The sequence below is a fragment of the Pongo pygmaeus genome, chromosome 3, assembly GCF_028885625.2.
Source record: "Pongo pygmaeus isolate AG05252 chromosome 3, NHGRI_mPonPyg2-v2.0_pri, whole genome shotgun sequence".
NCBI lineage: Eukaryota > Metazoa > Chordata > Mammalia > Primates > Hominidae > Pongo > Pongo pygmaeus.
This window is the reverse complement of record NC_072376.2, coordinates 107,139,237-107,162,283: the sequence shown is the minus strand read 5'-3', so window position 1 is coordinate 107,162,283 and position 23,047 is coordinate 107,139,237. Positions and strand designations below refer to the sequence as shown.

At 37.7% G+C, this 23,047-nt stretch overlaps 1 protein-coding gene across 5 annotated transcripts in view; it reads right to left on the bottom strand.

The window, feature by feature from the left end:
• Window positions 1–9,662: 9,662 nt before the first annotated feature.
• PDLIM5 (PDZ and LIM domain 5) overlaps window positions 9,663–23,047 on the bottom strand; it is a 215,665-nt gene continuing 202,280 nt past the window's right edge. For all 5 annotated transcript variants that reach the window (XM_054484247.2, XM_054484244.2, XM_054484249.2 and 2 more), the window contains 3 exons: window positions 20,284–20,404; window positions 15,347–15,462; window positions 9,663–13,907 (listed from right to left, as the gene is read on the bottom strand). In XM_054484247.2, the coding sequence (XP_054340222.1) occupies window positions 13,818–13,907; window positions 15,347–15,462; window positions 20,284–20,404 (327 nt within the window). In that variant the 3' untranslated portion in view covers window positions 9,663–13,817. The remainder of the gene's footprint in view (window positions 13,908–15,346; window positions 15,463–20,283; window positions 20,405–23,047) is intronic.

Sequence of the window (23,047 nt, the reverse complement as noted above, 5' to 3'; positions counted from 1 at the left end):
TCATGGAAAGTGTGTGTGTGTGTGTGTGTGTGTGTGTGTGTGCATGAGCCTGCACAGGATGCTGTTCTAATTAAAATGACCTGTGCTTTTGCACTTGCTGGTTAGACTTTATATTGATACAGGAATGTATATGCATTTGTTACCTCTCTAAAGATGTTATACAGAATTAGAAGTAATGTCATTTTGCTGTTTCCTAGGAGACTTCTTGGTCTTTGAAATTGCTTCTGAGTCCCCTGAGACGGAAGAAACTAAAAAATAAGACCAAATATCATTGTACTAGAATAAACCTAAAGGAGAGCCATCTGCCAGACCATGGGCAGATGAGAGAGAGAGAGAAAGAGAGAGAGGGAGAAATGAGGAATTAAAAGAGAAGGACCAGTACTGATGGAAGTAGGGGAAGATTGCATGCTACGGCCTCAAAACTAACCCAACGGTATCCTGGAATATTCATTACTCAGTGGAGTACAGCATTCATGTTGGCCTCTGTCCAAGCAGGTTTAGTGGGAAAAGTATTAACACCTGCAAGGTGGTCCCACAGCAAGGTCCCTGAGGACAGAGGTTCCAGTATAGCTGGGGAAGGCAGGAGGAATAGGCTGATCCCAACACCACAGAGCCTGCTGCTAAGTGACAAGGCACTATATCATATAACAAACTGCAGCTTTAGAATGGGAGATGTTGGAGGAATGATTGAAACCCATGCATCCCACAGATGGACATGGAATGAGTGAGCAGGGCTGCCCTTGGAGAACATAATCTACATTCCAGAACAGGCATGGGTTTGTTTAGGTATAAGCCATGGCAACAAATTTTAGCTTTGCAGCTCTCAGAACAGCTGTACAGCAGGGCCCTTGGGCAAGGCCAGCAATGGCGTTCCTGGACTCCCTACTCTGGGTTCTGCTGTATTATATCTTCAAACAGCACCTAAGTGTTAAACCTTCAGTTCATTTGCACAGCACAGCTAAGAAAACAAAGCAACTCCCAGACCTCCCCGTGTGGCTGCAAGACAACCTTTCCACTTACCTCCTCTCCCAGAGTGAAGCAGTTTTCAATAGTTTGAAAAGAAAAAAAAAAAATCTGCCTATTAGTTTTAAGGGGGAAAGCATTGAAGAAATGGATTATGATTTAAAACAAAAACAAAACTATTATTTAGGAGAAGCCAAAGTCACTGTGGGGAGTTTGATCGGATGTGCATCAAACAGCACAGACCCTCAATCCCCCACAGCTGGTGGAATGTGCGATTAGAAGAAATGTAGGAAGCTTCCAGCTAAGTCAGTTACAAATCTTGTTTCTGAGAACTTGAGGAATCCAGAGGCCTTTTGGTGGTTTTGCAAGTTAGAGGTATCTTCTGCTAAAAAATTAAGAAATTAAAGTGCCCGATGCTTACTTCCTGCTTGTTTCATATATTGAGTTCTCAAAGTGTTTTTAAAAGAGTCACTTTTGCCTTTTTAGTAATAGCCATTCTGTGCTTTAAAAAAAAATGTGTTCACATGGACATAGAGAGTAGAAGGTTAGGGAATGGAGACTTGGAAGGGTGAAGGGCTAAGGGTGAGAGCCGGGAAGACGATGATGTGGAATTGTTTAAAGGGGCAATGTTAATCAGTTGATACATACCCTAAAAGTCCTAACTTGACCACTATGCATGTAACAAAATTGCACATGGACCCCATAAATTTGTACAAATAAAAAGGAGGCCGGGTGAGATGGCTCACACCTATAATCTTAGCACTTTGGGAGGCTGAGGCAGGCAGATCACTTGAGGTCAGGAGTTCGAGACCAGCCTGGCCAACATGGTGAGACCCCCCCCCCCCCCCCGTCTGTACTAAAAATACAAAAAAAAAAAATTAGCTGGGTGTGGTGGGGCATGCCTGTAACCCCAGCTACTCAGGAGGCTGAGGCAGGAGAATCGCTTGAACCCGGGAGGTGGAGGTTGCAGTGAGCCGAAATTACGCCACTGCTGTTTGGCCTGGGCAACACAGCGAGACTCTGTCTCAAAAAATGAATAAATAAATAAAGGAAAAAAACCCCTAAAATTAAAAGGAAACTAATTTAAAAAACAAAAGAGTTTCAAAAGCAAACTGTAGAAGACCTACCGATCTAGTCAATTTTTATAGAGAAGAAAGCTCTGTTCAAACCCGGTCAAGTGACTTTTGCAGTATCAGAAAAATATTAAGTGACCAGCCGGCCAAAGACACAAATCCATTGCCTCTGGCTCAGTGCATGCTCCTCTGTAACTTACTCCTGCCACACTTCCATGAGGTTTATTGTTAAATATTAGAGAAATGAGCATTCCTAATCTGGAATGATGAAAAAAATCTACCATTAAGATTAACTGAATTCCAAATTCCCTTGCAGGGCTTACATCCATTGCTGGCATTTAGTATTCCGGCTTCGCCAACAGCCCATGCAGGATCTGTTGTACCAGTTTTACTTTTCACTAGTGTTACAGAAATTATAAAAGAAAAAAAATGATGAAAAAACCTTGCAAAGTTCTCAGATCAGATCATACTTTTCTATGTATCTAAAATCGAAGCATGATTCCCTGATTTTAGCCTCCAGAGGAGGAGAGAAAACATTGGGCTTTACCTTCAGGCTCACAAGGTTCCTCGGCATTCTGTTTTGTGACATCTAAGCCAGACCCTCAAGTGTGGTCTGTGGACCAGAAGCACCAGCATCATCTGGGAGCTTGTCGCAAATGCACATGTATTGGCCCCACTCCACTCCCGCTGAATCAGAATATCTGGAGGTGGGCCCCAGGTGAGTCATTGAACACAATCCCCAGGTCCTTTGTTTGCATACTAAGGTGAGAAGTGTTGGTCTAAATCTAGAACAGGTGCTTCCCAAAGAGTGATCACAGACCAGCAGGATCAGATTCACCTGGGAACTCTTTGGAGATGCAGCGTTTCATCCTGCTCCAGACCTTCTAAATCAGAAACTCTTCTTAAAGTTGGCCCAGCAATCCAATTTTAAGAAGCCCCCCAGAAGATTCTGATGTACACCAAAGTTTGAGAACCGCTGGTCTAAAATGTGAAGAGAGGCACAACTCAGGACATTCACCCTGAACAAACACAAGGGATAAACCAGTGTTTGCCAAATTGCATTATTTAGAATAGGTGTTCTTAAAGTGTGCATGGTCAAATATATTTTCGAAATATGTAGCTAAAACTGTGCAAGACTACTCAGCTTAAAGATGTACTATGAATCTCTGAGATAAGACAGTTGATGGTAATCCCCAATTTATTTGGGATCACTTAAGATTTAAGCAATAGCAATTCTTTCATGTATTTCCTAATATGTCTCATTTTCTGAACAAAAGATTAAAAATTTAAATTGGTTTTTTGAGTAATACCTCATCTGTATTCTAGGAAAAAGGGCTGAATATGTTGTCTGAAGCTCTGGTAGTTTCACACACACTATCTCATTTGTGTCACTATGGTTCTCCAAGACTGAGAATTATCCTCTAAGATGATGAGGCGACCCACTAATGAAGAAATGCAGGTTCAACCAAGTTATGTAGTTTTTCCAAGGCCAGAAGATTCCTAAGTGAGGGAATATTGGTTAGAGTTGATCAACTGGACAATTGCTCAGGGTGCCAGTCCATGAGAAGCTCTAAGACATTGCTGGAAACATTACAAGGTGGAAATGACAGAGTGGTTCTTGGTGAGAGAACTTTGTGGGGCTGGATGTGCTATTCTGATAAGCAGCCTAGAGTCAGGGATTGAGACTCCTAAGAGAGACTGTGGAGCAACACCAGGTAACTCCTGGCCAAGGGCCACTTTCCTGAGTGTCAGGGGAAAGTGTGGGGCAGAGCTAGGTGACCAGAGTACTTAACAGGCTGATCTTTGTTCCCAGTTGTTCTCTATTTCCTCCCTCCTCACGACAAAGTGCTCGGTCTTCCCTCTACATAAATGTGGAATAATAATTTAACAAAGCAACATAATTGACTTGAAAGGGATCCAAATTATTAGCCAGTCTGTGGCACTCCTACATATAAATTCAACCTGAGTATCATCAAGATTCATGCTCAGGTGGGTTTTTAAATGCCAGTACCTGTGTTCCTCATAAACAGGATCTTTTCCTTTTAAGAATTTGACTGTTATATTTACATATAATTGCTATATTCAATTACTACTGGTTAATGCTTCTACTTTAATAGCAGTTTCAGTTGGTCTTGAGATAAACTGTAATCCTTGAACATATTCCATTGGCTACCAATCATATTGGTGTGAGAATGAAATTTATTAGTAGGAGAGTGAACTTGATTACAATCCTTTCAGGAGAGATTCTTTAGTGATTTTTTTTTGTTTTTAAAATTTTGGGTAACTAAATATTTTCAGGACCCTTTGTTACAACTTAGAACTCAGGCAAACATTCCAACAAAGTCCTAGATCTTAAATGAGAGTAAAGTCAACTCACACAGGTTTCTGAAATATAATAAATGTAACAGAAGTCGAAAACACTATTTCATCAATGTTATTTTAGTTTGAACCAGTTTAGGAGCCTAAACACTTAAGATTTAAGTCACACAGCAGTCCATTCACATATTTCATAATATGTCTCATTTTCTGAACAAAGGATTAACAACTTGAATGTAAGAAGCAGGTGTGAGTACTCTCAATAGGTCAAATCCTTAACACCACCCAGACAAGTCTGCAATTTCTGGGCACAGTACATGGCATGCGTGAATTTTGTTTCAATATGTTTTCCACAGCTATAGCTTAGAAAGTCACATAGCCATATCCTACCCAGACTTCCATTCCTAGTGGCAGAAGTATTTGCTGATGATTAAAAGGTCGTGCAAAACAGATGTGAGGGCAGCTGGATTTTCCAGCTATGCTTCAGTGGACTTAGCAGTGGTGCCTGTCATTACCAAATAGTAGAGAGATTTTATTTCAATTGAATAAAACCAACAATCTTATGCAACCTTGTCAATATAATTGGGCATACATGCAGTTTCTTTCCCCTCTCATGGAGGTCTCATCTTTTCCATCCTTCATTTTTCAGACTCACAGTCTGGAACTAAATCCATCAAACAGAAAAGGTAACAATTAACTGGGTGTCAACCATTCCGAGCTGTTTTTCCAACATCTTATAAATAGGTATTATTGACCTTGCTGTGTGAAAGTAATTTTAATTGCATTTCCTACAGTCTTCTAATTTGTTTAATACCACATTTGGTGTTATCCACACTTCAAATCAACTTTCTCTCCTTATTTCTGTGGTTGTTTTATATCCACAGTGTATGGACTGTGAAATGTAGTGAAAACACAAAGAACAGCAAATGGTGCATTGCAGAGAGGACTATCAATTCACAAATACCCTTGAAGAACAGATGGTCCAATTGCAAACCTCACAGATATTGACATCTGTGTAGCAGGCAACTGCACAAGTCATACAGAGACAGTCTTTAAGTTTTACATACTGTAGCAAAACTAAATACTTTTAAACAATATCCTTTACCAACTTAATATATGGGAATTGTCCCTTATTAATAAGAAGGACCTTAAGGGAATGTGGATAAAGTAATAAATTTCCTCCCTGGGCTATTAGAAAGTCTAAGTCTCAGATTTGCTTTAATAACTGTTTTTAGAGACTCATTTTGCTGAATTTCCATTTTCTCATCTGTAAAATGTAGATTTAAAAATACTTGATGCTCAGAGTTTCTCCAATTTAGAACTTCACAGTATACTAGTGTACCAAGTAATATAGCACACAAATTACAAAGATGATACAACAAATGTAAGCTGTTATTATAGATCTGCTGGGCTTGAGCCCTTCATGGTTTAGTTTATTGTGAAGGGGGAACTTGTTAATCTCCTTGCTTTCTGTTGCTGAATTTGAAAATCATTCATTTTTTTTCTCTATGACAACGATTGGAGTTTATACAGAAAAGCTTCTATAAACTGAAATCCCAGTTAACTAACATAAGCCTTCAATTAAGAATGTTTTACTCATTTTAACTGTAGGAAAAGCATTACAGTAAAAGAAAATGAACTAAAAAAGAAAAAAAACCCTTCAGTTATATCTTATATACATCCAACTAAATCTCCTAAATATTCAGCACTAGTTATACTGAATATTTAGACCTTGAAAAACACAATCAATGCAACGTTGTTTACTTTGCACATTGAAAGCATATTAATGAGAGGATTTTTGAGAAGAAAGGACAAAGTTAGAATAATTTCTTGTTTGACTTTATAATTCACCAAGCATATGCAGTGACATTCTGGATAATGGAAGCTTCAATATAGTTGAGAATCCAGTTTCTATTTTGCATTCAAGAGTGCCAATTATCAATTTACTGACTTGCACATCCAAATTGCACCATTTACTCTTCAGTACCAGCTTTGTGATATTAATCATTTCTACTTTACAGTGATCATGATGCTTTGTCCCAAGGGAGCAGAAGGAATATTTCAGAAGGGGCCTCTCTTCCTGGATCTAGGGGTTGCATTTGGTTTCTTTTGTGTGGTCCATCAGAGCGCATGTGTGTGGAGACAAGTGCTGGAGTTCTGCCCCAGCTGTGCTTCCAGAGTGCACAGACCCTCAGGAACTTCACATCCCGGGCTGGGGCCTTCATAGCACCTTAGAAACTTCACATCACCTTGCTTCATGACATGGGTACTGTGTATTCCAGGCCTGTGCCCACAGCGGCACCCAACTCTCTTTGTGCAGTCACCCATCAATCTTTTCTGCATTCCAGAGAATTGTTGCCTTGTCCGCAGAACCTCAGCAACACAGAGAACTTTTAGTGGGCTGAAACCACTTTCTCCGAAAAGGTCCTACGCCCAGCCATGAGGAGGGCATCTCCTTCTAAGCTTGTCTTCTTTGGGTCCTCTCTCAGCCCCAGGCTGTCCTTTAGAGGTCACTTCAGATTTTTAGTTACTCTCCTACCACAGCTTAATAATTCCTTATACTAGACTCTAAGTTATTTTGTGATTTCTGCCCTCCTGATTGCATCCAGACGGATCTACCAGGAGTAACCACTTTTCCCCCCTCAGCTGTAATTTATATTCTCGATTATAATCTACGTTGATACAGTCAAAGGTCATCCAGAACTTCCCAGATACAGGCACAAACAAACTATAAGAGATTCAGATCAATTTATCTTTTCTAGGGGCAGGAGAATTCAAAGCATTTATAATGGTATTAGAAAAATCACTAAGCAGTAGCATAGTAATTTAGCAAAGCAGAATGAATGGTAAGTTCCAGTTAATTAAGCTGGAATTAATTTAACTTATATTTCAAAGTTCATACTCGAAAAGCTCCATGGATTCCTCTGCTCTCCGTTTCATTCAATTAAGGCGGCTAAAATTGTCAGGATTCTCAAGGAAACAGGGATAGAGAAAGCTTCCGGGGTTAGATGACATCAATATAGGTTAAGTAAGCAGTTTTATTATGCCAAAACTAATATTGCTGTGATGTAACTGGAGTTCCATTTACTTTCTCACTTACCAAGGGAACAAATGGGCATATCAGTAATAAACTAGGGTAGAAAATTCAAGACACACCTGAAGGTATTTATAGTCTACTAAAATACTTTAAAACAAAGAAACAATGGTATTTTTGAGTAAGTTAGAATAGCACCAGTTGTGTGTGCTTTACAAACAAAAGAAACAGAAAAGAAGAAAAAAGGAAAAAAATCATTATATTTGAGCTAGAGAGCAAACATGACAGTTTAGAATATGAAGATGAAAAATAATTTGGAACCCAGTTAGAAAACTTTAGACAGAAAGAGCAGAAACTTTGTCCTTTGAAACACAGATGCATAAGAGACCGTGTCAATCAACTCAAGGACCTGGCATAGAAGTCATTTTCCTTGGGAACTATATTTACCATATTTGAGAAATTGAAAAATTATACTCCCTGAGAATTCTAAATTGCTTTATTTATCTCCCCAAGGTCAGACAAGTGGTTTTCGGACATGGAAATATCCCATTCTACACTAAACAACAGCTCCAAGCTTTATTGTGTGTTATTACATGCAGTCACAGACAGGACAAAATAAAAAAGTTGCCTTCTTGGCAAACTTCTATTTAAAAGGGCTCCCCTAGTGCTCTGCCTTTAGCGCAAATCACAAAATGCTTCTCACTTTTCCCCAACCCCATGTTCAAGGTATGAAGGCTACACCTTTCTTATTAATCATTGATGCAATCTTGCCACCTACCCAGACAGATTCTAAATCACAGAATCAAAAGTTCTGTAATATAATACTACAGACAAATGGTATATACTGCTGTAAATTCTCCTCAGAAAATGAATAGTTTGGCAAATCAGGCACTTGCCGCATGAAAAATAATATGCATATCTCCATAGTACGATAAATATACAGGCAACATTTGGGCTCGGTACTTACTGAGTTAAATCCTCTCATTCACACGTACAACACAAAACCATATCAGCTTGAGATTTCTGTTAGGTAGCCATGTGTCCTAGCCCCTTTCCTCTGTTAAATTTTAAATACTGCAAAGGAACCATTTTCCCTGGGAGGCTCCCACACTTGGGATGAAACTTTCTCTGCGGAATTTTGGCACCCTATTAATTAGTGGTTATGAGTGGGAGCTGCTCTCTCTCAGCAACTCCTATTCTGCCATCAGTCAAGTGTGATTCTGCAATAAATTTCCACGAAGCAAACTATTTCTGGTAATTCTCCCTAATTAACACCAGGCCTGCTAATAATACATCAGTACCCATGTGTTTCTGATATAACCAAGATCTTGTCTGAGAGTACTTAAAAAGGGAAACCGCCAACCCAAATTAAGCTTTCGCTGGCAAAAGGATTTTATATGTAGTTCTGTAAGAAAACCTTTGATAATCTTATATTGGGGACATTTTGACTAGAAAACACTGAACGACAGGGAGGCTTGCTCTGGTTTGAGCACTGAATGGGGATTTATTGTGAACACACGGTTGAGACTTAAGCCTATAAATCTTGTACTGGATTACTGTTTCTTAACGAAGGAATGACAGATCTCTTATTTTGTCGGTGCATTTTAATGTGCAATGACGTGATTGATAGAAACCAAACAGCAGCTATTAAAATGTCAGATGCAGACTTGATGCCCTTAAAAGTTTGGCTTCTGGAGTTTAATATACTGTGAGCAAATAGACTTGAATTTCTCTTTTATTCCCAACATAGAGCGTGCAACAGAAACATTTGTCTTAACTTTATACAGTTGGAAAAAAATCTTAAACTAATAAACAAATGAGGCAGAGGTGAGCCTATCTAGTTATGGAATAGTCAGTTAATGAGATTGAGATGAGTTGAGCATCCCAATATCTAATGCAAAATGTCAAAATATGGATGACGATTTATGTTCTTTGATTACGTTCTAATATGTTTGATATGACAGGTTGTTCCAACAAATCATTTCAGCAATAAATATTTTCAAAAGACAATAGAACTTATTTATCTATTAATTCATAAACATTGGGTACATTCTACATGCACAGCATAAGAACAGAGAGAAATACAATAAATGTGACAGTATTTTCAAATATTGTGTTTCTGAGACATTTTGACAAGCAAATATCATACTAGAAGGGTTCTTCTGAGAATTATTACATCCTATCCTAACCTGTGAATATGGAACTTGATTATTTTCCCATGATGACTTGATGGAAACCACTCGCCAACCAACAACAACAACAAAAAGGAGAGCTCATTTACAACAATGCAGTCATTTATTTATTGAGTATGTGCACATTACGGTATTATTACTATACTGATTATATTTATCATGTGACTTCTAATTAGAAAATGTATCCAAAAGCAAAACAGCAGATATACAAAATTAAAGAGACAGAAGATAGAAATTAACAGATAAGGCAAATTATACATTGAGAATCCAAATCCAATACCTTTAAACATTTGGGAAATGAGGGGGCAAATGGAAGCCAGATTAAATTTGTGTAAAACTATTCAGTATGCTTCCCTTGCTTCATGTCTGAGAAGGCTCTCTCTTCAATGGGGATGACAAACTCCAAATGCCACACAAATGTTAACAGAATACTAGATTCACACTGGAACAGGGGTAAAGAAGAAATTATTTTCTATAAAAGGGCTCCTAATGTAGTACTGCTTGAAAATGGTACATTTTTGTTGTAGATTATTTTAAACATAATGCTACACTAATATTTTGAAGATTTGAACTGTTATTTCCATTTGTTTTTACACTGTGACTAAATGATTAGGTTTTACTTTTAGACTCTAAACGGAACCTGAATTAACAGGAAATAAACACGGTACTATAGCTGTCCTATGGTGCCCCTACGGGTGGTGGGTTCCAAGAACCCCCTAGGATACTAAAGTCCATGATGTTCAAGTCCCTTATAGGAAATGGTGTAGTATTTGCATATAACCTATGCACATCCTACCATATACTTTAAATCATCTCTAGATTACCTATAATAGCTAATACAATGTAAATGCTTTGTAAATAGTTGTTATATTACATTGTTTAATGACAAAAAAAAGTTTGTACATGTTCAGTAAAGGCGCAACCATCCATTTTTTTCCCCAAATATTTTTGACCCACAGTTGGCTGAATCACAGATGCAAAGCCTATGGACATGGAGGGCCAACTGGAGAAGCATAAGCAGGGGATACTTTTTAGGTTGCTACTTCAGCAGGCAACATTCAGACCACGGAAGTCTAGAGAAAGATTACAAATCTGAACTTACCACTAAAAATTTTAAAATGGGAAATAAATCCAAGGAGTTTTTAGTCATGCATTATGATTTTAATCTGTTATGCCAAGTACAGCATTCCAAAATATACATCTAGAGAGACTAAAAGTAAATGCTCTATAGTGAAGAAGTAATAATTAAAAAATGCTACTAATATAGAAAATTTATAATCAGAAAAATAAATATTCAGGGAGCTCACCAGAAGAATAAAGTGCTCTGCCAGTTATTAAAGGATTACTGCTGGTGAATTAAATATGGCATTCCCCACTGGAAATAGAGAGATTCTTCTGGATTATGTTCAATATTTATTTCACAGGATTAACTGTTTTAGGAACAGATATAAAGCTTCGCCACGGAAGAGACGGACAAAGCACAAAGACAACATGATACCTTAGGAAGCAACACTACCCTTTCAGGCATAAAATTTGGCGAAATGCAACATTATGCTTCATGAATGATATGTAGAAAGAAGGTCTGACGAAAATGACATCCTTAATGTAAGATAACTTTATAAGAAATCTGGGTCAAATAAAATTCTTTGAAAACATCCAAATGTCATTGACTTATCAAATACTATCTTGGCATATAACCTATGAAGGCAAAACTAAAGAAACAAACAAAAAGCTCACACCAAACAAAACCATCAACTTATTTTGTATTCTATAACGTAAAAGACTGTAAAAATGTGACAGTGTACATTATATGACAATGCACATTAGCTAGCAAGTCTTTTATAGGTGGTTTCAGCAGCAACGATAAATAATGCAGAATTCAGCTCCAGCACTTTATTTCAAAAGAAATTTCCTGCCTCCCTCCAAGATGCAGGGTGAGGAGGTAGCTTGGGGTTGCTATTGGAGAAGTATTCAGTTTGCTACTTTGTGTCACCCCTTGCCATTCTTTTATCCCCAGTTAATTATTATCTGCATATAATATAAATCTGCTAGACCATAAATTAACAGCTTTCAGGACAGATGCCTTGAAAGTTCTTAGGGAGGTTAAACAAATATTGTAGCCTAAAACCTCCTCTATAACAAACATGCACACAATGGAAGTGATGTCGTAAGTGAGTGATGGGGCAGGAAGGACCTAGGGCTCTGTCTCGACTATAAAAGCACCTTGCCCCAAACAAATTTAAATTATAACTTAGGAGGTTCATGGACTTTCATCCATTCTGGAAACAAAAAGAAAACAAAGAGGAAAACCAAATCAAATACCAGAATCTGTTTTCTCACTGGGCAAATAGCAACAGGATCCACAGTTTTACCACAATTGTTCCCTGTCTCCATGTGGTATCTGCATAATTCTTTTCCCAAATGAGGAAATCAAATAACAGGCCAATCTGAGTAATTAAACTCCCCTCCCAACACTACCCAACCTCTGTGAATAAAAGCTTTCCAAACTTTGTGATCACATTTGAAATTGGTTCACTTATTATTGAGAGAAAACCACAAAAAGTCTCAATTTCATCACATCCTCAAGCCAATCTTTTAATTTTTAAATGTAGAAGAAGAAACAAAATGAAACAAAAAGATTATTCTGCAAAGAGACCTCTCAACTCTTCATCAGCCAGTGGCATAACTCAGAAACTGATTTAACTAATTTATTATTTGAGAAAAGGGGATTGAAAAAAATTGGGGGTATAATCTTCTGATTCACAATTCCCAGCCACATTCTTTTCTATTTATTCTCTCTCTCTCTCTCTTTTTTTTTTTTTAAGAGACAGAGTCTCACTCTGTCACCAGGCTGGAGTGCAGTGGTGCGATCTCAGCTCACTGCAACTTCCGTCTGCTGGGTTCAAGCAATTTTCCTGCCTCAGCCTCCCAAGTACATGGGACTACAGGCACGCCCCACCATGCCCAGCTCATTTTTGTATTTTTAGTAGAGACAGGGTTTCACCATGTTGGCCAGGATGATCTTGATCTCTTGACCTCATGATCCGCCCGTCTTGGCCTCCCAAAGTGCTGGGATCACAGGCGTGAGCCATCGCACCCGGCCCTCTATTTATTCTCTTTAAAGAGAGAGAAAACTATTAGAGGCCAAAATTATTTAATTAAATCTTCACCTTAGCACAAGGGAAAAAATGGAATTTGCCTAATATAGGTGATGAAGCATACACAATGAATAGAAACAATCACATTTTAGTAAAAGGCAAAAATTTGAGACTTATAAGCTATATGGTAGCTTATTTTTGGGTGGGGAAGAAATGAGAAAAGAATATAACATCTCTTACTGGCATGACACATTTTGATAAAAAATCTCATTGTCCTTTCCTACTAGAATGATCCACTGTAAGGCAAAAATAATATACAAGCAATGTTTTTTTTTTTGGAGACGGAGTCTCACTCTGTCACCCAGGCTGGAGTGCAGTGGTACGATCTCGGCTCAGTGCAACTTCTGCCTCCCGGGTTCAAGCGATTCTCGGGCCTCAGCCTCCTGAGTAGCTGGGATTACAGGCGCGTGCCACTGCGTCCGGCTAATTTTTGTATTTTTAGTAGAGATGGGGTTTCACCATGTTGGCCAGGCTGATCTCAAACTCCTGACCTCAGGTGATCCACCCACCTTGGCCTCCCAAAGTGCTGGGATTACAGGTGTGAGCCACCGCGCTCAGCCTACAAGCAATTTTTTAAAAACTGACACCTATTACTGATAAAATTCTCTGTTTAAAATCCTATTTACTATTTTAAAGATAAGTATTAGTTTTTTTTTAAAATACAATGATTCTCTTATTGATAAAATTTAAGGCATTTTCATTGCCTTTTGCAGATTTACTCATAACTACCTAACAAGGAAAGAAGGTATAATTATTTCAGATTGGATTATTTATTCTAAAATTAAATTCTTCACTAATTTATTCTAAGATGAATTTAATAGTCCATCAGGAAATTGGTTTTTATAAAACTTATTTTATGGGCATAAAATACAGGAAAAAGTAATAATAAATGCCAAACTGTCTCTTTACTTTATGAAGCCAAATATTTCCTCAGACTTGGTTTTTAAAGCTGGAATTTATTCCTTCAGGGCCACTATTATTTTTCAAAACTCCATATAAATATTGAATCTAAAAATTAATTAGTAATTTTAATTTTCCTTTTTCTCTTCAAATTCCTTCTCTTCTCCTGAACTGTTGACTTTCAAAAATTCACAGAATGAGCATGTTTCTTACACAGGGGCTTGTCCTTCTTGGAGAAAAAGGTCTGACCTTCCAAACTTTCACAACACACCTGAAAAAGAAGCGGTATTTAAGAGATATTATTTAAGAGGATATTAAGAGGATTTTATCCAGCATGCTGGAGAAGGAGAAAGTGACTTTTTCCCCCAATGGATAATATGACAAAACACTTTAGTTGGTTAAATTAGATTCCCTAATATTTCACGATTACTATAACATTAGATATAATCTTTCAAAAGCAATGAAAAATAGCTTTTTCCTAGAATGTATTCTAATTTAAGAAAGCACTGATCATCACTTTTCTTTATCCAGAGGGAAGATTTATCCCTAACTTGAAAATCAATATAGAAAGAGGGCTCGTTAAATATATTTTATCTCCCCAAATTATAAACAACGTCTTAATTTTACTTCGTGTTGTAGAGACTCATTTGCTTTACCAAACCTTCCCAAGCCCAACATTAGCTTGCTGCCAGTTAAACAGGCACAGAATACCTGAGTCCTTTTTTTTTAAGGGCTGCCTTGTGTTCAAGCTGAGACCTCTTTTGTTTGTTTCTTATAACCAGGTCAATATCTGGCTGCTGAGGATTATACAGTCAGTCCACTATCTACATTTACAGCTCCTTGTTCTTCCTATTGCCTTTGTTAATTAGAACGAACAGCTTTATTAGAAAAGAAAAGGCAAATCTGCTAAAAGTTTTGCTTTTTTATAGACTTTATGAAGTCTAAGAGATGGATGAGGTAAACAAGAAAAAGTTCAATGGTAATGTTTGGGGAGATCATTAAGCATCGATTAATATTACTTTTGCCCCCTTTGTACAATGAGTATTGAAAACTGTAGATATGTTAAATCTAATTTTAAAAAATCAAACACCTGAACAGAGCACGTTTACTGGATATTTACTTCTTACATTTAAAAACTATTTATTTTAATATTTGAATCCATCCTAATCATTAAACATAAAACCAAAAATATTAAAATATCAAATGAATAGGCAAATACTTTATCACATGTTTACTGGACCACAGTCTCAAAAAGAAAAGAATATCCAGGGGCTATTGCTAAGAAAAGAAATGACTCAACATATAGTTTATTCCCAGTGTTAATCCAATAGCCGATTTTTATAATTATTTATTTGTATTTTAAGAAGTACCTAACATTTCCAAAAACTACAACAAACACTAGTAACAGAGGTTTTTTTTTTTTTAAGTAAAGGAATCTTACTGTTTTAAGAAATACATAGCTTCTCCTTATAGACAAAAATATATTAAAATTGTATTTTCTCTAAGGACTAAGGATCTCACTGGGTGCCAAATAATTTCAAAAATGCCAAAAAATTTAATAAACAACTTTCAAAATTTACAAAAAATTAAAAATAATTTTTCTTTAGGTTTGAAGGACTGAAAGACACAAAAGCTGATATTTCCATTAAATACTAAAGCTAGAATTGGCCATACTATACCCCTTTAATTAGGAAATAAGACTCTACTTACTGAGCATACAAAGCAAGTGTCATGCCAGGTGTAGCCCAGAGCTTCCAGGAACATGTCACCAGCTTCTATGGGAAATTCACATCCATGGCATATAGTACCAAAGAGGGCATAATAATCTGTATTAAGGGAGGGCAGAGAGACATAATTTAAACATGATGAAGTTTTAGAATGATCGTTCCTAGAAGGCAGCAACAAAATCAGGATTAGATGAGATGCTGAAGACAAAGATATTAGGAATTTGAAAAATTTCAGAAGATGGCATAACATTTGGCTTGAGAGAGATGTTTAGTATGTTTCAGGATTCCCTTGGTATAAATATTATTTATACAACCTAACATTCTTGATTATAATTTTTCATGTAATACTTCTCACTTCTTGCCAACTACTTAATTGCCTAAATACATATAAAGAACTGTTCTGGCCGGGCGCGGTTGCTCACACCTGTAATCCCAGCACTTTGGGAGGCTGAGGTAGGCAGATAGACAGATCACGAGTTCAAGAGATCGAGACCATCCTGGCCAACATGGTGAAACCCTGTCTCTACTAAAAATACAAAAATTAGCTGGGCGTGGTGGCGCGTGCCTGTAGTGCCAGCTACTCGGGAGGCTGAGGCACGAGAATTGCTTGAACCCGGGAGGCGGAGGTTGCAGTGAGCCGAGATCGCGCCACTGCACTCCAGCCTAGTGACAAGAGTGAGACTCTGTCTCAAAGAAAAAAAAAAAAAAGAACTGTACTGTGACCAGTTATCAGTAGACATGACTGTTCTGAAGAAATACAAAGGACTTTTAATAACTAGCAACAATAAGACTAATGAACAGAGATCAAAAACAAAATCTGATAGTGGCAAATTTCATAGCGTATCTGACTTGGTCAAGGAAGAAAAAAGAAATGTTACAGGAAACTTACATGAATAAGTGCTATGACTGAGTTTCTAGCTAGACTGTATCACAACAATATTAGCCACAATTTATTTTGCTGTATTTTCCTTTCAATTTTATGACTTCATGTTGAAAACCCTTAGCCAGAAAAGACCATTTACTTGACATAGATTACAGTTATAAGAATACTACAGGATTTCCTTCTGACGAAAGCAGTTTTGAGATGTTTCTCTGTTACTAAATTAGAATTTTCTGGTTTTTTTTTTCTTTCATTAGAGAGACAGGGTCTTGCTCTGTCACCCAGACTTGAGTGTAGTGGTGTGATCACAGTTCACTGCAGCCTCCACCTCCTGGGCTCAAGCCATCCTCCTGCCTCTGTCTCCTGAGTAGCTGAGACTACATGTACAAGCCACCATGTCCAGCTAATTAAAAAAATTTTTTTTTGTAGAGACGGGGTCTTGGTAGGCTGCCCATGCTGGTTTTGAACTCATGGCCTCAAGTGATTGCCTCACCTCCCAAAGAGCTGGGATTAAAGGTATTGAGTCACTGTGCCTGGCCCTAATTTTCTTTTCTTTTTTGTCTTTTTGAGACAAGAGCCTCGCTCTCTCGCCCAGGCTGGAGTGTAGTGGCGCGATCTCGGCTCACTGGAACCTTCACCTTTCGGGTTCAAGCGATTGTCCTGCCTCAGTCTCCCGAGCAGTTGGGATTACAGGTGCCCACCACCACAACCTGGCTATTTTTTTTTTTTTTTTGTATTTTTAGTAGAGACAGGGTTTCCCCATCTTGCCCAGGCTGGTTGCCCTAATTTTCTTTTATGCAGCTCCTCTCACTACTGTGTTGACTCATGGTTCACCCTTTGGCCTTTGACATTGTCAATCCAACCTCAGCTGGAGAGGAAGGCAGGCTATAATTTGCAACTTGATTAAACTTACTTGGCAATTGTCAATCTTTAGTATTCCTTAGCACCATTTGCTCAGCATAGATTCATGCAGTCTACTGTGTGCCAGGCATTGTTCAAGGCACTGCAGGGGTACAGTGGTGAAGAAGACAGTTGAGGTTGCTTTCCTCATGGGGCTCATATTCTCATTGGAAAGAGGATGTCATGATTTATTGAATTAAAAAAATAAATGATAATAAATAAATTTCAGATTATGATAAGTACCATGAAGGAAAGAAAATAGTAATTTAATACAAAATAATTGGGGGGGGGGGCACTACACTATTAAGGAAAATTAGAAAAGGCCTCTCTGAAGAGGTAATAGTTGCAATGAAACGTGAATAAAGAGGAATCGCTGCAGAAAAACTGACAAAGAACATTCAAGTTAGAAGAAACAGTAAGCACAAAAGCCCCAAAGAAGGAAGGATCTCAGCATGTTCAGAAGAACGCCAAAGGGCTGCGTATGGGTAGAATCTGGTGACAGAAGGCAAGGTGGGAGGAGATAAGGATGGCAAAACAGGCCCTCATAAGTGTAATTTGGCCAGGCGCGGTGGCTCACACCTGTAATCCCAGCACTTTGGGAGGCCGAGGCAGGCGGATCACTTGAGGTCAGGAGTTCTACACTACCCTGGCCAACATGGTGAAACCCTGTCTCTACTAAAAATACAAAAATATTAGCCGGGCGTGGTGGCAGGTGCCTGTAAGCCCAGCCACTTGAGAGGTGAGGCAGAAGAATCGCCTGAACCCGGGAGGTGGAGGTTGCAGTGAGCCGAGATCAGGCCACTGCACCCCAGCCTGGGTGACAGAGTGAGACTCCAACTCAAAAAAAAAAAAGTGTAATTTTTTTCTAGTGGAAGCCACTAAAGGGTTTAAGCTTGATCTAATTCACATTTCAAAAACTATTACTGGCCGGGTGTGATGGCTCACGCTTGTAATCCCAGCACTTTGGGAGGCCGAGGTGGGCAGATCACGAGGTCAGGAGATCGAGACCATCCTGGCTAACATGGTGAAAGCCCGTCTCTACTAAAAATACAAAAAAATTAGCCGGGCATGGTGGCGGGCATCTGTAGTCCCAGCTACTCGGGAGGCTGAGGCAGGAGAATGGCGTGAACCCGGGAGGCAGAGCTTGCAGTGAGCTGAGATTGCGTCACTGCACTCCAGCCTGGGTGACAGAGCAAGATTCCGTCTAAACTGTATATATATATATATACTACAGCTGCTCTATGCCTGCTGTTTGGAGGTTGGAAGGAAGGGGAGGGGCTATACCATTTAGGTGCCAATTACAATGTTCAGAAAAAGGATGAAAGCAAGTCAGCTTTAGTGACAGTTGAGATGGAAAGAAATAAATGAATATGATATACATTGGAGGTAGAGCTGCCAGGATTTCCTATTTAGATTGGATAAGGAAAGAACAAGGGAAAAAGCAGAATCCAACATGGCCTGCAGGTTTTTGGATAGTGGACAGTGGGGTTATTTATTGAGATAAAGGATACTGGGTTAAGAAATGGTTTGGAGGTTAAAAGAAGGAAAAGACAAAAACAGACCAAGTTGATGAGATGTGACATTTAAATAAATATTCAGTAATGTTTTTCCTTTCCTATAAGTAATTATTTGGTTTTTAAAATATGACTTCGAATACATTAAATATAGGTATTAAGGCTAGACTGTTTTATGTGTTTTGGCTAGATATGGGCTACCTGCCAGTTAGTCAAAATGTCTTCCAAAGCTGCTAAAACAAACAAATCAAACTAAAAACCAAACAAACAAACAAAAAAAACCCAGCTCTTTCTTCAGAAAAATTAAGTGGAATTACAAAATATGAAGTATTCTGGTTGAATCGAGGAAGGCAGCTTGTGGCCAACCTGTCCCAAAACAGCCCATGGGGTACTTAACTGGAATTTCTGGGATTCCTGGGAGACAGTCTGGAATATATCCAGGTTGGTTTAAACTAAGGAGCTGAAAGGAAGATGAAAACAAGAGAATACTGAGTGGACAAAGAAGGGCTGAATGATGATGATACAGCTTCAACTTAGAAGCTGACTGCTCCTTTAACTCCATTATTCTGGAATACCTCCTTCTATCAGCACAGACCTTTGAATTTCAAGGTAGAATAACAATAAAACTCAGTAGTGAGAATGCAGTGGTAGTGAATAGAGGCACAATAAAGGAAAAATGTTTTGTATTTTGAAACATGTGTATGTGGTAGTAATATCTAAGTAAGGGCAATATTAATAAATAAATGTTATAAAAGTTCACTTATAGACTTTGGGAAGGAAAAGGAAACGTTCTGAGTTTGTGTGATAAGACAAATGTAGTAGATAGGTCCTTTCAATCTAGTTTATTAAAAATCATTTTACCAAGGGAACAATCCAAGTCAGGATTACCTTCTCATTCAGTAAAAGTAACAAACGATCTCAAGTTTATTTTCAAGGCAGTTGCCTTAAAGGGCAAATCAATATCATATTCTAAAGTGGAACATTTCTGATGTTTACAAAATTCACTATTGGACTATAAGAAGTGGACTTAAGGTACATGATTTAGTAGAATTTATATCCACAAATCATTGGGAATTCAAGCAAAATATTTTTCCTGCTAAGTAATGCTTACATTCTCAATTCCAATAATAAAGTTGGGACTATCTGTTTCGACAAAGTCACATTAAAAAGTCTATATAGGGCCGGGCGCAGTGGCTCATGCCTGTAATCCCAGCACTTTGGGAGGTGGATCACCTGACGTCAGGAGTTCGAGACCAGCCTGGCCAACATGATGAAACACTGTCTCTACTAAAAATACAAAATTAGTCGGGCATGGTGGCACATGCCTGTATTCCCAGCTACTTGGGAGGCTGAGGCAGGAGAACCACTTGAACCTGGGAGGCAGAGGCTGCAGTGAGCCGAGATTGGGCCGTTGCACTCCAGTCTGGGCAACAACGGTAAGACTCCGTCTCAAAAGAAAAAAAAAATCTACACAGTTTTTTCTATATGCTTAGAGCAGCATTAAATGCTTCCAAAACAATTAAGAAAATAACTTTGCCTAATATTTTCTTGAGCTTTATAGTAATATAAGGTTTAATGTTTTACCTATATTCAAAATTCAAGAAACAAATGGCTCCCTGATCTTACCAGTCTCACAGTAGGGTTCACCATCCTCCAAGTGAAAAACATTGTTCCGAATGGGCTTTCCACAGGCTACACACACAAAACAGGAAACATGCCAAGTTTGTTTCAATGCATTGATGACTTCCTGTTACAGAAAGGTAATTGGATGTAAAAAAAGAAGATGACAATAAATACATAAATGTTTATTCTAATATCTGTACCAGTAAATCCCTGTAAAGCTAATCCAAAGTAGGCACACATACTTCATTTTTGTCTTGAGCTTTCCCTCAAAGTAACAAGAGATACTTAAGAACAGACTCACAAATCATCTAAACGGATGCATGTTTAGACGTATGTTCTTTACAAATGCCAATCAATAAACTTAAAGAATGATCACTATGTTATTTATACATTATATGTACAGTGAATAAAGTAAGCATTTCATAAATCCTTGCTACAAAACTTTCTGCTTCTTCTCAAAGGGTGTCAGGAAACATTAACTTACAAAGGTTTTATGGTATTATCTGCAAAAGTTCTGGGGGAAGGAGGAAGCATGTAAAAATTAAAACAAACCTATACTTTGGTGCATTTTAGAAGCAATAATATAATATATATAATATAATAATGAAACATAATAGGGCCGGGCGCAGTGGCTCACACCTGTAATCCCAGCACTTTGGGAGGCCAAGGCGGGCGGATCACGAGTTCAGGAGATCGAGACCATCCTGGCTAACACGGTGAAACCCCGTCTCTACTGAAAATACAAAAAATTAGCTGGGCGTGGTGGCGGGTGCCTGTAGTCCCAGCTACTTGGGAGGCTGAGGCAGGAGAATGGCGTAAACTTGTGAGGTGGAACTTGCAGTGAGCCGATATCGCGCCACTGCACTCCAGCCTGGGTGACAGAGCAAGACCCCATGTCAAAAAAATAAATAAATAAATAAATAAAATAAAAAATATATAATTATATATAACTGTATATATTACATGTATATAATGTATATAAGTGTATATAACGTAATAAAATACAATAAAAATATAATGTAATCCAATCAGTTTAACACGTGTTTAGGCTTTTGGAAATCAGCTAAGACGGCACTAAGCACAGACTCAAATGAATGTCTAAAATTTGGACCATATTCTGGTCAGCAATGGCTCAATGGTTAAACATATCAAGTTATAAAGATTTGGGCCAGATATTAATTAGTAAAAGAGGTTTTGGGGTGTTGGGTTTACAAGAAATCATTTCTTTGGATTGAGAGAAAGATGGAGCCATTAAAATAATTTTTGATGAGTAGTGAATACTCTTTCTATAATATTTATCACAAAAAATAATATACATAAAGCATGATTACAATTTTGTAAACAAATTACTTATAAAGAGCAAACTGGAAAAGAACACATCATAAGGTTAACAGTAATTATCTGTGATTGGTAAATATTTAGGTCATTTAAATTTATTCTTTAAATTTTTTTGTGTTTTCTAATTGTGCTTGAGTGAACTATTTTCTTTTATAAAAAATATCAAAATAAAATGAAATAATATAGACTTATTAGCCATAGAAATTGTCATGTTCACTACTGAAGGACAATGGGAAGAAACAGACATTTAGATCCACAAAATTCACCACGAACATTTGTAGAAGATGTATATTGAATCAAACTATCTCCCAAGGCTTCCAGAATATTCTTCCCTTTCCATCCTTGAGAGAAATCTTTAACAGGTAATCAAATAACTAAAACACAATCTAGACAAGCTATCGAAGTTCTGGCCCATCTCCAAGGCAATGAGTATGAGATTTCCATTTCCCAGAACTTTATTTGGGTCTAAGACTCTAACTTCACTTTGTTTTATTATTCTAGCATTTATAGAATACCTTGATACACTAAAACAGTATTAATGAATATTCTATTAATTATTTGTTATCATTTGGGAAGGTACAGTCTGAACCATTCCACTTCTTTGTTCCCAACATGTTACACAAATTAATAATCTAGAAATATTTCAGGTGGCATATATATAATTTTAAGTGTCTTCAACGTTTTAGACACATTTAAGGATATCCTAAGAGATATCTTAAGACTACTCAATAATTCATACTACCTATTCTCTCAATTAACAATAATTAGAGTTTCATTATCATATTTTCACATTGAGAGTATATTAGAGTTCAGCAGGGCCATGTCCAATTTTTGTGTGAAGCCAGGTACTCTGGCTTCTTCTGAAATCAGATTCCAGCTCCTAGTCACCCATAAAGTATGCCTGACCCTTAATTTATCATTGGAAACTAGGTATTCCAGAGCAAGAAATTCATGTATTCATTATTTATTACGTACTGTATCTGACTTCTAAATTACTCTTTTTGCAAAAAAAGGAAAAAAATCATTTTTCCATCACATGTGCACTCTCATAAAACTGAGGTTATATTTTCAAACATTGTATGTATTCAAGAAAAATATATCATTTATAAACCTCATGTTTTATATATTTCATGAAATCAGTGTCCTGTGCTTGAACTCTGACAAGTGGGGAAATACTGCTCTTATAAAAGCTATGGAATTTTATTTAACAGTGAAGGTGTCAGTTCTAAGAACTCAGATGTGTGTGGTCCTATGCGACCTCTTCATTCCTGAGCAAACAGGCTCCTGTTGAGGAAGCACACCCACAGTAAATTATTTTTTCCCCACAGTGGCTAGACTTTCACCAGACAAGCCAGCACTCAGTGAGACAAAACCAAAGACAACCTAACCCCATGAGTCTGATATATTTCCACAGAGGTCTATTTAGTTT